The 15,811-nt window shown below is 42.6% G+C and overlaps 1 protein-coding gene across 1 annotated transcript in view; it reads right to left on the reverse strand.

The window, feature by feature from the left end:
* Positions 1–324: 324 nt before the first annotated feature.
* Positions 325–15,811, reverse strand: part of pdzrn4 (PDZ domain containing ring finger 4) — a 44,429-nt gene continuing 28,942 nt past the window's right edge. The window contains exons 4-9 of the mRNA XM_008278909.1: positions 7,937–8,035; positions 5,293–5,355; positions 2,938–3,039; positions 2,604–2,723; positions 1,002–2,066; positions 325–897 (exon numbers count right to left, since the gene is read on the reverse strand). Coding sequence (XP_008277131.1) covers positions 325–897; positions 1,002–2,066; positions 2,604–2,723; positions 2,938–3,039; positions 5,293–5,355; positions 7,937–8,035 — 2,022 coding nt within the window. The remainder of the gene's footprint in view (positions 898–1,001; positions 2,067–2,603; positions 2,724–2,937; positions 3,040–5,292; positions 5,356–7,936; positions 8,036–15,811) is intronic.

Consider the following 15,811-nt stretch of genomic DNA (forward strand, 5'->3'; position numbering starts at 1 on the left):
TGTGTTGGTCACTCAGGTTTTTTTTCCGTGAATCTGTTTGAACCAACATGCTACCAAACTCATCTGCTATCGGAATCCAGTGCGTTACCAAAAAGCCAGTAAAAACTGTTAAAAGTCATGTTTTGAATGGCTGAGGTCTGGTAGTGAACAAACATTCTTTAAGTGGTGGTTACAAACTTGCTTCGGGAATGCTACAGAAGTCCTCAGCATTGATTTATCCACACAGACTAACACTTTTTTTTATAACCAAGCAGTTGTTCCTGAAATGCAGGCCACCTGATATAAAAGCATTCGGTTCTTAATATGCAGTATCAAACATGTCCACTAAACAGTTGTGACAGAGAGGAAGGCGTTATGTACTTTGGAGCCCTCTGGGACTCTGGCTCCATGGCTCATCAGCTCCTGGATGGTCATCCAGTTGTCCAGGATCTTCTTGTTTCGTTTCTTCATCATCTTCTTGTGACTGAGCTCTAAGATATTAATCTCCTTTCTGCCCTCAGCGCCACTCGTTGGTCCCTCCTTCAGACACTCGAGGCGGCTCTTCTGCATAAACTCCCTCCTTTTTCGTTGCTCCCTGGCCCTCGCCAAGTGCTGCTTCCTCTCCTCTTTGCTCCAGTAGCGGCCCATCTTCATCTCGCTCATGGCATCGTCGTCTGTGGTCATGCCCCCGCTACGCTCCTCTCTGATTCTTAGTGCCCGCTCCCTCAGTATGCGGTCACGAGCAGGCCTCCGGGCAACATATCGGGTCCCGTCTGCACGAACTTTGACCTTCCACTCTAGACGAGGTTCCCCGGGGCGTCCGTTACGGTGCACAGGATCTCGGCAGACACTGAGGAGACTCAGCTGGCTCTGAGAATACTCGAGGGACGAGTGCTGCTGTAGCAACTGCATGTAGCTCTGCAACACAGAGAACACTGTAAGCACAGAGTTGTTCTTTTGATGTACCTTACTCAAAGGCATATCAGCATGGGATTTACATGTGCCTTCTTGATGATACATACCTGGAGTTGCCTGGATCCTCCCTGGCCATGATAAGGAGTTGTCTGATATGGAGACCCATAGGGAAGCCCTCTCCTTGAATCTCTAGTCCTCCCTTTCTTTTCACACCTCTCATCGTCTGCCGGCAAGGCAGGATCCGACTCAGACCTGGAAGGATTGCTCTGGTCTGGGCTGCTCGAGATAACAGGCCCTGGATCAGCCGGTCTGCTACGATTGGCTGTGCCCTGGGGCTTGGGAATAGGGATGGGACTGGAGGGTGTGGTAGAGGCCAGTCTGAGGTTTTTCTGGTTGGCAATGCTGATGTGTCTCTGTAGAGAGTGGTCAGGTGACCTCTCCATACCGAGCGGCGTTGACCGTGCACTCTCTGCTGTGTTGTAGGCACTGGAGCTGTCCTTCTCGCGAATCTTATCGCTGTCCGACCTCTCCGGGTATTCGTGGATGTCGGCCAGTCTGCCGTGCCGCTTGTGTCCATCTTTGGGGCTCCTTCCTGGTGAGCACGGCGAGGATTGCGAGTGCTCCAGCTGGTGGGACTGGCGAAGCTGATGGGCCTGCATGATGCTCTGACACTCTAACTCAATGCTACGCAATTCTTCATTTAGCATCCTCAACTCCTGCTCCACCCCTCCTTCCCCTCCTGCATCATCCACGCTATCTTCGTCCCCTCCTCCTTGCTCAGTTAGACTACACTCTATACTGTGTCGAATGGAGTACACCCCACACTCGCCCCCGTTCCGGATTTGACATTTGAGCTCCAGGAGTTGCTGGAAGCGATTCTCTAAACCAAGGATCCCACCACCACCATTGCGAATGCTCACGACCCCCTCATGGCCTTGGCTCGTGGACAATGTTCTTGCACCCTGACTTTCTTGTGCCCCAACAACCCCTCGCCTGGTGTGTGGATGCTCCGCCCGCCATCGATCCCTCAGGCAATGCGCTGGACTCCTCCGGTGGAGTCTGGCCAATAGGGGCTGGTGCTCCGGACTGTCTGTACTGCGTCCAAACCCGCTGTCTTGATTGTTGGAGGAACAGGTAGCTGTGTCTGTTGTCATCTCTTCTTCAGCTTGATGCTGGGGAATGTAGAGAAAACATTCCCGTTATTCAAGGCTGTTTTATTTAAATGCAAAAGCTTGTTGCTTTTCATGGTTTGATTACAAAGTGCACTGGGAAGAGAGAATCAATTATACCTAAAAAAAATCACATCCATATTGGGCAATTTTGTACCACATGATTTACATCCAGTGCTCCATGCCAGTGCATAAAGTGTTCTATATGCAAAGGGACTGTAAGTATGGATGATTACTCAACCTCAACCATCTGCCATAGCCACGGTCTTTCCCAACTTTTACCACTTTGAAGGTGCCATATGCACATATTAGCATTTAGCATAACCTCTGGATTTTGCAGAAAGATGATTTGATGATTAAATAAATCAAATCCCGCTCTCTCGCCATCTTTCCTCTTCTGCCACCTTCTTCTTCTCAGTCTCTCCTTCCTTCCCTGTCACCTCTCCTCCTAAGTTTATTTCCTGACACCTCTTTATTGCACTTTTTTTTTTTTTTTTTTGCTCTTGTGTGAGATTTATTTCACTTAGCGCACACCCTCACCTCGTCTCCCCTGCCAAAGCGATGCTCCTTCTGCTTCCTCCTCTCCTCCAGGATCTCCATCTTCAGCTCCTCCACGAGCTCCTGCTGCTCATCATCCAGCCATGCGGCGTCCTCCTCCAGCTAAAAACCACAACATCTTTTTCAGAAAACTTGTCTCTCTCTTTCTCCGTCTATGGGTTTTTGTATGTGTTTTGGTGTGAGGGTGTGTAGGCTCTCCAAACAATTACGGTGACAGGCAAGGAGAGAGAAAGGCACTTAGCAGGCAGCTGTTTTTATTCGACATGACATAGGCTGTCAAGATGGGGCAAGGAAGGCTGCGTAGGTGTGTGCTTACCTGGATTTCTGGCCTTGTCACCAGTAGTATGATGCTCCTTACTTCCTCACTTGACAACAAGGCAACAGCTTTTTCTCTGTCCTGCACTTCACAGCCATTTATCTGTATGTCAAATGCAAGTGTAGATGGTTGTGTTAATGAGAAAGAACTTGTACACTCTAAAAATATAATGTTTGGGCTCAATAGAAAACAGTTCTCAATCAGTTCAACCAGCACAGAGTTGGATGAATTAGCTTATCCTCTACAATTCATTCCAAGTCGTAACCATCCAAAATGGCCCCCATGTTAAGATAGAGGAGGGGACTTCAAATCCTGAATGCAAGGTGAAGAAAAATCCAATTTCATTAAGTTATATCAACCTGAATTGGATTTTAAAATCAATCAACGAAGAATTTTGGGTTTAAATTACACATAATATTAACGTAAAAGCAATTACCAGCATTATTAAGTCAACCCAACCCATCAAAATAAGAAAAAGCTTTCTCTAGAACCAGTAAACTAGGTTTAATATCTTGCAAGTGCTGGGAATTTGTCCCTTGAGAGTAGAAAAACCACACCCCCAACAAAAGGTTTTTCATTTTATCATCTCTTTAACTAACATGAAGAACAACGGGAATTAACTTTATTGTTAGCGCGAGAACCCTCGAGCCACCTTCTGATTTTATCCTTCTCCCTGCTGCTGCCCATTCTCTCCCTCCATTAGTCTCTTTTTTTTTCTCCCTCGCATTCTTTCCCCACCATCCGTCTTTCTTCCTCTCCGCCATCACTTCCTCCAAACTCCACAAATCCGTGGTAAAAGGCTCGGGCAGGCTTCAGCGAAAGGGGAGTCAATTGCGAGTGCGTAGTCTCGACCTCACGAGAGTCTGCTCTCACCGCGGCAGCATCCAGACATACAATTAACTGTTCTTTGACAGGTGACGTTCATCTTTTCCTCACTAGAGTAATGGGGCTGTCAGAGGAAGATAATAGGGCCAGGAGTACAGCGGGCCTTGCTCCCCGCAATCACTCATCGTGCTGGGAAACAGAAACACTGCGTTGTTGAGAATGGAGGTACCGAGAGCGTTAGATTAAATAAATATAGAGGAGGGGTGGTGTTGGTACGCTGGTGTTCAGATGGTAATCTAGTGGAGATGTTGCTTTCTGAGAACATCAATAATAACATTGCCGAGAGTTAAATAACCAAGTGAGCATAAATAAAAAGTTACTCCTTTGCTGGTTCAGTGTTTTTGGAGCTTTTCAAGGACGAAGAAGATTTCAAATATAGACACATTTTCTGGTTTTGCATTACAATGTGGTGGTAAATTTACAAACACAACACATGGTTAAGTGATGAATCTATTCTAAATGCATAAAATAAGCCCCTTGAGTTTCCTTCTGCTAAATCAGAACGCTGTGTCCTGTTAGGATTTCATGTTAAAGCTGATAGATGCTTTAGAGAAATGTGCAGCTTGTTTCGGTCATGCAACACAACTTTGTCCCCATAATGCAGAATAATGCAAAAAAATGCATGTGCATGAACAGAGAAGTGAGAAACAGGTCTGCAAGTCATGAGTAAACCTTACAAACTGTGTGCTTCTGGAGGCTTAAATAGGCTTTCAAGGTAGCAGCCAATCAGGAGGAAGAGGCGCAAGATGTTTTGAGTGAGCTTGTTAACGAGCTGCGCGAACACGACAAAAGTATTTGAATAAATGCAGACGAAAACACGTCAACATGTGCATACTTTCATGCCTGATTATGCACGAATGTAACGAGAGAAAACAAACGTGGCAACAAAAAAAAACAGCAGCCGACTCCTTGTTAAGACCGAACAAGGGACTGTTCACACACCTGCTGCCACTTATTGGGAAAGTCAAGAGTGCAAACTTTTCCCACTTTGTTAGTGAAAAAACAATGAGCAATGCAACAAAAGCTGCACGTATGTTTCAGTACATGTGTGTGCAACATTTGGTTTCTCCTATAGCTCGCTTTGCATGTCCAGTTTTTGTATTTGCGTACTGGAAGCAGCTTTAAGAAGAGCTATTCACAGTCTCTGACCCCCATAGGTGTTCCTGCATAATGAGAGAGTGGTCCAGGAGATGATGTAGTGCCTGGTGTAAATGCGACTAAGGACTTTAATTTCCCCGGTAAAACGAGGTGATTAAATATGCATATGCTTCCCCAGATTGGAGACTCCAGCAGCTTCTCTAAAAAGGCTGTCTTACAAGCAGCTTGGAGGCCTTTTTCCACACAGAAATAAAAAAAAAATAGTGTAAATAGTGACGAACACCGAGGCTTAAAACTACACAAAGAGAAAAAACGATGTTGGAAGCTGTTCATATCATAAGCTGGTGTAAATGTACTCTGGTCACTCGTCACCTGTAGAATCCGATCTCCCTCCTTGATGCGTCCGTCTCTCGCTGCTATGCTGTTCGGCTCCACCTGCACAAAAGAAGATAGAAATCAGCTCTGACAACCGCTCATTGTGCATCTGTGTATTCTCCAGAAAACACCCGGCGCCGCTCTTTTATGTCTACAGTTAGGTTTGGATGCTTATTTTCTCGCCGACAACCTTTTATTTCTCATAAGATACAGGTCGGTTTCACAGATTGGCATTCGTTCTGATTGGAGGGAGCTGCTGACTGACACCGACAGATGTGCCGTGTAACGTCTTTACACAGACGGAGTCGTGTAGGCAGCGCCAGGAAGGAGGAAGAAAACAACTCGGGAACATGAAAAGTTGCAAGTGTTTACGGCGCGGTGCTATTTTAGCCGAATGAATTTTTTTTTTTTCAAAAACGCATCCCGGCGGAAATGCACATAAGCAACAATGATTTGGTAAACTTTGTTGTTCTCGCATTGAAGATCAAGAGAGATAGCGACATGTGGAAAAAACAAAACTTGGACTAAAAAAGAGAAAAAAATGCTTTTCCCCAAAGTTGCACCAACACTCCGTACGTGCATCCTAATGAGGCGAATTAGCATTTTTATCCTTTTATCAAATGTACTAAAATAGACTCTGGGAGACTGTTTCCTGCAATCTGTTGAGGTTCAGTAGGTGCTGGTTGTTGTTTTTTTTTTTGTGCTTTTGGTTTGAGAGGAACAGGTGAAAAAAAACCCAGAGGAATAGCTCACAGATTTATATTCAAGTAATGGAGACGAGTAATGGAGGGTAATGGAGAGAAAGGAGATAAATATACTACATGTCTTTGTAATTCTGCCATTTATGTCTTTATGGTGGTGAGCTAATCCTCATAGTGGCTCTTACTTTTCACAGCCTTTTCCTTTGTGTTCGTAATGGGATTGAAACCGCACCTGCAGTCACACAAAATTTCTAATTTACTTTGTTGTGCTTAAAGCCCTCGTAATTCCATCATTCATTCAGGTTCGTCTCCGAAAGCGCGATAATTTGTTTTCATTCGGGCTTATCAACAATTTTGCAAGAGGAAGTGTTTTTTTTTTTTTCCATTTGAATTTTAAAAAGAATCTCCGTAATAAGTTCCCGCTTTGTGTGTTTAGTATTCAGATGGGTTACAGTATAAATGGGAAAATGTGTCATTTAACATATTGTGTGGGGAAAGAGAAGGCTGTCGCTCAGAGGTAATTAAAACCTTCAATTAAAACACGGTGGAGGAGGAGGGGATGGGAACGGCAGGAGCGGAATCGCATTTCAAACCTGGCTTCCTCTTTGGCCATGCGAGTCGATATTCGACTGGCAAACATTTCTTCTCTCCTTCCTCCCCTGATTCGGTTGCTCTTTGCTTCAGCGTGCGAAGATGTGGAATTCAAATGGGATTTCATGCCATCTTTTAATAACTTTCCGCTCCGAAGAATGGCCCTCAGTTCGCTTTAATGAACAGGCTGCTTTGTTTCCATAAGATCTTATCATTTAGAGTTTTTTTTATCGTAGCTATAAAAGTGCTTCTCTAGCAAGAAGGTAAGTTTATGCAAATTTATAGAGCGCCTTATCGTGCTTTAAAGGTAAAGGGAGTGAGTACGAAATACAGCAGAATAGAATGAAAATGGTAAAAAGTTGAATAAAAATTGTACAAAAACATAAAAACAAAACAACAGAAAAAGAAAAAATATGGAAAATATAAACATGTTAAAGATAAAACATACAACAAAATAGAAAAAACTATTTTTTGTAAAATGAATAAAAGTGCAAACTATATGTACTCTCAGTGCAAACGAGATTTTCTAGATTATTTTTTATTAAATTATTAAAATAAAAGGTTGAATAAAACATTAAATAGCTAATTTAAAAAATGTATAGAAAAACTGGAATTTATTGAAAAAAAACAACAACTGAAAATTGTCCAAAAACAAGAAAAATAATAAGGTGTAAAATATAAAATATCCAATATTATCAGAAACCCCCCCCCAAAAAAACAAAAAACAAAAAGACAAAAAATTTTAAATAAAATGAATAAAAATGCAAACTAAAAGTACCGTCAGTGTAGACCAGACTTCATCAAGTAATTTTTGTTAAATTAATTTAAAAAAAGGTTGAATAAAATATTTAATAAACCCCATACAAATTTTTAAAGAAAAAAAATTGAATTCATTGAACAAAACAACAGAAAAAAGACAAAAAACATAAATAAAAATAAAATAAAAATGCAAATAAGAGAAGATAAAATAAACAATAAATAAACAATAAAATAAAAAAATGATTTAAATTTAAATTAATCAAAAGTACTGGCAGTTTAGACCAGATTTCATTTATTTTATGAAATAAAGCTGAATAATTAAAAGCAGCATAACAACTTTGGGTGCCACTAACCAGCCTGTCCCTGCAGATGTTGTATTTAGCAACAATTTCGATCATATATTTTCAGTCCAGATGATTCAAAGACTTGCAAATAATGAGTAGGGCCTTAAATCCACATTTAACTGGAAGCCAGTGCAGGGAACTAAGAATCTGATCGATGTCGTTGCTCTTCTTGGGAATTTAGGAAGCGTTTTCCATGAAAAACCCTTAAAGAAACGAGTAAATGTGGATTGTTTCTTGTGTCCATACCTGACTGACATAGATGCCCGTGTCCTCCTCATCGTCAGTTCTGTAGCACAGCGTCAGGCCGAGCTTCTCCTGGCTGTTCTGCCGACACAGCTCCACCTCCTGTTGTACACAAACAAACAAACAGTGTTTTTTTTTCCCTCTTTTTTGATTAGATTGGAGGAAATCCAAAATCATATCATCTGATGTACACAGTGTATTCCTGTATTGCGGCTGAAATAGGACGGGAGATGTGATCCAACCAGATTTTTATGCTCCACATGACTGTCACTAATCACTTTATGAGTGTTTTGTTGTTCCGCAGCAAAATTGCTTCAGGCAAAGAGGATCTAAGTTAATTTTCCGCTGTTATACAATATCCAGCCCACTGTCAACCTCTCTTGTGCCGTTTTACACACATACACTGATGTTTGTATTATATATTTATGAGGAATGCTGAACACTGCACATGGTAGTTTTATTGCGTATGTAAAGCTGCTAATTTGTGCAGCTTTAAGGATGAACGGCCTCCACCTTTAGCTGCCAGATGAGGACACGGATGCCAGAAATGTGCTGTTACTCAGCAAAAAGTTTTAGAAACTGGTTTCCAGGCTGAGAATATTTCACATTTGGTCTCTTGTATGTCTTATTGGAAAATTGTGATATTTAGGTGAAATAAATTACGATATTAAAAAAAGAAAATACAAGGATTTTCACCAGTTGGCTTGAAGAACTCTATTGGGAAAGAATTAATCCATCTCGAATGACTGGGATGACTTTGCAGTGGAGTGCACTCAAACCGAAAATAAGAAAAAAGCTGTCTGAAAATCTTTCTTTTTTTTGCTAAGATTTGGCTTCATCCCACAAAGGTCTGGACAACAAGTGTAGATTTAAAAGGTCAAAGTAATTAGTCGTGTTCTTTTGTGTAGCGGCAACAACACATTGCCAACACAGGAGCTGGTTTTGATCCTTTCTGTAGCTAAAATATTTCCATACGACTGATGTTATATTTCTGTTTGCAGCCAAATCGTCTTTTTTTTCGCTGTGCACATATGAAGTCTGTCCGTCAAAACCTCTCCGTCTTATGAACAAATCACAAAAAACCCTTCTTTGTTTCCAAGAACGCTCAAATCGGAGTGAATTATGTTGACTCAGACAGACTTCTCGTGCAGATAAGCCATGGGAAACGAGGGTCGTGCAAGTTTTGCATCAAGCAGCAAAGATGCGTTTGAGTTAATTTGCCTCACTGTTACGCACATACTACAATATCGATGCTGGAACAATATAGAGTGCAGCTGTAGTCCCTTGAGTCTTCTGAAGTTGCAGTGGTCCACACATGAGCATTCAATCCAGGACAATAAGTAAGCATAAAGTCCGAAAAGTGTTTTCTAGTTACTTCAGCTCTAAGTGCAACACATGTAGCGGCATCATGTCATGTGTGCATCAATGGAATAAAAGCCTGTCAGTATCCAAACCAAACCCAGCGTGCAGTAACATACAGAGCAGCTCTTTTGATTGCTTTGTAATGGCATTTCACCCACTAGCGCCCCCTCCCTCCCCCCGCCTGGGGAACTTCTGCTAAATTTAGCCCCCCGACTCGCCACTGCTTCCTTTTGATCTCTGCTGTGTATAAAGGTAATCACATAAGGATATCTCCGGGGGTAATCTTTATTAACCCCACACTGCCGAATTCATTTCACCACTGTGATGTTAAGAAGGAAAGGGGTGTGGGATGGGGGTAATTCAGGGTAGGAAGGGGGGCAAGAATTAAACCCCTCAGATTTGCTTTTTTTTTTTTTTTTCCTGTCATGGGAAACCACGATAGCAGAGATTGACAGGGGGGGCGAAATTAATTTCTGTGGCATTTAACCCCCTGTGCAAACAGCCTTGACCTTCAAAGGTTGGGGTGTGTAAAGAGTTCATAATATTGTAACACCACAGCTACCAGCACACCTCACCAGTTCACTACACTGGCTAATTTGCACAACCTCCCCCCACCCCACTCCGTTGCAGTGGCCTGCAGTGAGATCAGACACCGCTAATGCCTTAATGGCGGTGCTCATAGGGTGGTTCGTTAGGTTTCAGCGGATTACAGGATGCGCGGAGCCGTAGGTGCTGAAGCTACCGAGAGGCTTGATTAGTGATGATTGGATCATAATCTGCGCCGCTGTGGAATTTGAATTACGGCACAGCAATGGCTTCAGAACTCATTTCATGCAGCGAGCAACGCATGCGGCAATTGGTGGAATTTATCTTTGCGATATGCGGTTTCCCCACTTTTAATGGCAAAGATCACATTTACCACATGTTACTAATGTATGAGAGAGCTACAGACATATTGACAATAGGTGGCATTCTGTCTTATGGGCCCACATTAAACATCTGTTAGTAACATTTCAGTCCAGAACACACTTTACTGTTCACTATTCATGTTTCGTTCAAAAGAAATTACTGCCGAGCCTAATGTTCACTGGATCATTGTTTCTTCATTGCAGATGATGACATCCTTTTCACTGCCACTGTTTTGTAGCAACAGTCTTTGGAGCACAGTGATGATAATTCAAGCAACCCTGCAGGTGATTTTTAATGACAGGCTCCCCATTGATATAATGTTTCAGCTTCTTCAAGCTTTTTGTTTTTCACGTCTTAAGATTTTTCTTTTTTATTATCTGCTTTAGTGCTTCTTGGTCTGTGCCAGTCAGTATTTGTATTGCATTATCGGCATATGGCTGCCGAGAGCCATTTTCTTTTTGTCAGGGTGGTGTTTTTAAATTGCTGATTTTTAACACAATTTAGTACAAAATAGTCGTGTGGTTTTTAAAATAGTTGAGGCATTTATCTGGCACAGATGGCCATGAAACAGTGGACCAGGTCTTTACCCTTGCAGAGTTGAAGAGGGGGGTCATGGGAGTTTGAACAACCCCAGGTGTTTTGTGGACTACAAAAAGGCCTGTATTTGTGTTCCCTGAGGGAGCCATGTGGGGTACAAGGTCCCAAGGCTACAAGCCCTCTGGTCCTTGTACACCGAAAATGAGAACTGCGTACGTATTCTCGGCACAAAGTGAAACAAGTTTACTGAGAGTGTTGAACTCCACCAAGGTTGCCCCTTTTCTCTGATCCTGTTCATGACATCCATGGACTGGATCTAAAGTCGCAGTGTGAGGAAGTTGTTCGGTTTGGGAACCTCTGAGCTGCACATTTGCTTTTGGCAGATGTTGTGGTTCTGTTGGCTTCATTGGTTTGCAGCTGAGTGTGAAGTTGCCAGGATGAAAGTCAGAACCTCCAAGTCTGAAGCAATCATTCTCTGCTAGAGGCCGAGGGATGGCTGCCTCTGGGTTGGGGGCGAGTTGCTGCCCCAACTCAAGGAACTTAAGCATCTCAGGATCTTGTTGAACCTTGATCAAGTAATGAGAAAGTGGAAGGTAGGATGGACTGGTGAAGGTTCAGCGGTAATGTGGGTGTGGTACTGGACCATCATTGTATTAAGTGAACTGAGTTGGAAGGCAAAGCTCTTGATTTACTACTCAGGCTACGTTCCATACGTCACCTCTGGTCATGAGCTCTGTGTAGTGACCGAATGAATTTGGTTGTGGATACAAACCACGGGGTGGCTGTGCTAAATCTGAGCCCAGGGTAGTCACTACTTCTTCACGTCTAAAGAATCTACCTGAGGTGGTTTGGACAGCTGATTAGGACACCTAGACGCTGGGGTAGATTCAGAACTTGCTGGAGGGATTACATATCTCGTGTGGCCTAGGAGCACCTCAGGATTCCCCAGGAGGAACTGGAAAACATTGCTGGGAAAAGGGACGTCTGGAATGCGCTGCGTAGCCTGTTGCGATTGTCTCTTGCTACTAGATAACTAACGCAAAATGGATAAATGGATGGATCAGGCACAAAATTTGAGAACCGGTTGACTCATTAGAGAACAAAAACCAAAAGTTGAAGTTCCTCATTGTTACGGAGGTGCAAAACTAAACTGCAGCATTACCAATTCAATAGTAGAGGTGCTTACTTGTGAATTTGTCATTTCTTGATACACAAAAAGTGTTTTATTTTAGCTTACTTTATACTTGCACGGCTCAAAGCTCAGTGAGACTCTTTGTTCTTGTGCAGTTTTTGCATACCAATATTCGTTTTTGGTTTGGGAGATTAAGAAATCGAGCATTTGAAGCTTGGTACCTGTTGACAATCCATAATTAAGACATTAAAACAAAACAAATTTGGCAAACAGATAACTGGCAGACTGCTGCCACTTCATTAACCGCACTGTGAAACCTGGTGATCAAACAGAGCATTCATTAAAATCTGTCTTTATTCAACATTACTTTGCCGACGAAGGAGCTATAAATACCCAAATGTGGCCAAAACTACTGTAGCTGCAATTCTTTTTTTCTTCTTTTGCCCTTGCAATCAAAGTGTCTGAACAAAACACTGGTACCTCTGCTGCTACCTGCCAATATTATGGTATGGTAGATTTGGCAGAAGTAGCAGCAGTTATCTGACAGCAGGAGTACCCATGTGGACAATCAGTTTGAAGTGGAGCTAAACCCGTCAGTCAGAAGTAATGTTCCTGGGAATGGCAGCCCTATTCTGTTTCATCCAAGAGGAAAGCCATTCATGTTTCAGTTAGATACACATGGATGGACAGGGAAAAGTGTGGACAGCTGATTTGGTGTGTGTACATCTGGCAGGTGTGTGTGCGTGCACGAGTGTGTAAAGCCGACCCTGTTCTGGTACTACAGCTATTACCGCACACAAGCCCTACGCACCCCCCACCCCACCCCCGACCCACACAGGAGGCTCTTTCATCCAGACGACGCTGTAAGGTAAGGCCTCAGCTGGAAGCAGAGGAATCCTAATGACCCACAATGCAGTTCACTGAACCAGGAAGCGCCTATTAAACCAAGGAGGATCACCGACGGTAGCAAATGTCAGCCATCACTGTCACCTGGCCTGACCTCGGGGTCCGCCAGCTGACTGGCATGATGCATCTGTCACAATAGAGACACTTGTAGGTGCAAACTGTCAATATGCTCCTCGGATTTTAGCAGTAAAGGTTCAGAAACAGTAATAGAGAGGCTTACTGATGTTTGTGTAGCAGAATGCTGCTGGAAACAAGAAACCTAATTACTTAAAATAGTTAGCAGATTAATTTGGGGTCATGGTTTATCTGAACTCGGTTGCATTTGAAAATGCTATCTCGACACAAATGCCATTTAATGGAGGAAATCAATCACATGACTCACTTATTCTTACTGTCACAATGAACAGTAGAGCCACTTTGAATGATCCTCCTGCTGAAACATCCATCCATCTATTGTCTTCTGCTTTTCGAGATGTCACAGCGTCAGTGGGCTACACAGATCACACCAGACTTCCCTCTCCCTGGCTATGTTTTCCTGTTCCTCCTGAGGGATCCCAAGGTTTGAAGATCAGATGAGATATGTAATCCCTCTGGCAAGTTTGGGGTCAACTCGCAGCTGAATATGGTAAGAAAACCTGCAAAGGATGGCACCCCGGAAGCATCCTAATCAGATATCTAAACCATCTCCTTCCAATACAAAGGAGCAGCGACTCTACTGACGGCTCCCCCTGGACGTCTGAGCTCCTCACCCTAAATCTTAACCACTGTACAGAGGAAGCGTATTTCAAGCGTTCGTACTCGTGACCTCACGCTGCATTTTCCCATCGCTTGTGAGCAAAATCCAGAGATGCCTAAACTCCTTTACTTCAGGCAGCAACTCGCCCCAACCCAGAGGGAACAATACATCACGTTTCTGACCTCGGATCGGAGGTGCTGACTCTCATCCCAACCGCTACACACTCAACTGTACACTAGCCCAATGCACACTGAAACCAAAAAAACAACATCATCTGGTAAAATTAAAGATGTGACTCTGAGTTCTCGGAGCTGGACACCCTCCTGACTCCGACTGTGCCTTGACATTATGTTCATGATCGCAAACAGGATCGGACACAAGGGGCAACCTGGGAAGAGTCTAGTTTGGCACTGTGCTGAGCATAGACAAAGTCAGCATAAAGAATTTATATTTCTTCATACTTATTTATTTTTGTTCCTTAGTTGCCCATTATGTGTTTTCCATTAAGCTAGCAGAGCAGCTGTAAGGATGGCAGTGTTGGTCAGTCAGTCCACCCTTCAATCCCAACTGAAACATCTCAGCTGATGTAAATTGCCATTGAATTATGTCAAATGTGGACATTAAAGAGAGTACTTTGGTGATCATATAACTTTTTCTCTAGCACTTCTAGCATCACCACTTTGGTGTTTCTTTGCGGATGCCTTGCCAATTATATGACTTACTGCCAGGGATTTGGTTGATACCATCATCGCCTGTGTTTGCGTGACATCAAAGCAACACTGGATCAAGTCGAACAGAAATTTAACAGGTAGCCACAGTGTGAGGATTGAATCAGCATGGCTCATCTCATCAGTAGCAACTTGGGGTTCAGTGTGGATGCTTAAGCCCGACGAGAGCATGTGGAGGTGACTGGGATTGAACTACTAACTGTGCGATTATGACAACCCTTTCTACTACCTGAGCCACAGCACATGGAGTAAGATGGTAAACATGGGTTATACTTTCTAAACATCCGCTTGTTAGCATGTTGGCATTAGCAGGTATTAGCAAAGAGCTAGCCACAAAGACTGTGGCCATAGACTTGTTATTAGATAGACGGTGCATTAAATCATCCCCCGTTTTAATTAAAACGCCGCAGATCTCGGTTACATGTCTTTTCACTGAGCGCTTGCTTTTAAGCATATTCACAAATTCTTTTCAGCCTGAAGTGGGTGTCTGAAAAGGCACACAAATATGTCTGACAGGCAGTTCGTGATGAAAGGGAAACTAACCGTCTGTGAATGAATCACACTGGTAATTCAACAGGGAGGCCTTTCAGAGAGGGATTTTCTTTTGGTACGACTATATGAACAACGGCCTTCCGTCTTGAACCCAGGGACTTTGCTATGCTACACAGAACAGTCTAAGGAGGAGATGCTGCTTTCACAAGGGGCATCCAATTTTCTTTTATTATTGTGGTAGGCAATTTTTCTTGTATTGTTGTGAGATTTGTGAGCGTCATACATCAGGCCTGGCCTTGGATTATCTCCTGGGATTGTGAATTACTGGCACAATGGTGACCTCATGTCCTGCTGTATGAATGAAAAAAAATAGGCCTCTATGTTTGAGGTACAATAGCTTCTAAATAGTCCAATGAGCAATTTTATCACACAATGTGTCGATCTTGGACTGAACACTTTTGTACTTCAAGCCTGTCAAAGACATCGTTTCTACACTTACTGCCGAAAGATGATAAAAACACCAGATAAAACTGATGAAATGTCCAGAGTTAGAAGCAAAAATATGATCAGTAAATGTCACAGCAGTTTGCTTAATAAACTTTGATGTTTATCATTTTTTAAATATTTAATATTCTTTAAGAAATTCTATGGTTTTTATTGGATAGTGGGTGGTACAATAGAGAGTGATGGTGAACAACAAAGACTGAACTGTAAACATTATAGTCCAAGGTTAGTATTCAAATGTGTTTGCCACCAAGATGCTGCATAATGTGATATTTCTACGCTAAGAATGGAAATTTTAAATTGGTGATGCCATAAAGACGAAGGGTTAGGAAGTTTAGCTGAATTAAAGTATTGTTCCCAAGAAATCTCTTGTTTCTGCTTTGGTGAAGGCAGTTTACTTTTGTGGATTCTATCAACTTGAAATTACATTTTGTCCCCATTAAACCAGTATTGCAATTTCAGAAAAGTTGCAACAATTAAGTTTACTGCTACTGTTTTATTTGATTGGAATTGCAAATTAGACAAACAATAAGTCTAATGACTAAATCTTGAGCAAATATCCATCCATCCAT

Source organism: Stegastes partitus, unplaced genomic scaffold (genome assembly GCF_000690725.1).
Source record: "Stegastes partitus isolate 25-593 unplaced genomic scaffold, Stegastes_partitus-1.0.2 Scaffold137, whole genome shotgun sequence".
Lineage (NCBI taxonomy): Eukaryota > Metazoa > Chordata > Actinopteri > Pomacentridae > Stegastes > Stegastes partitus.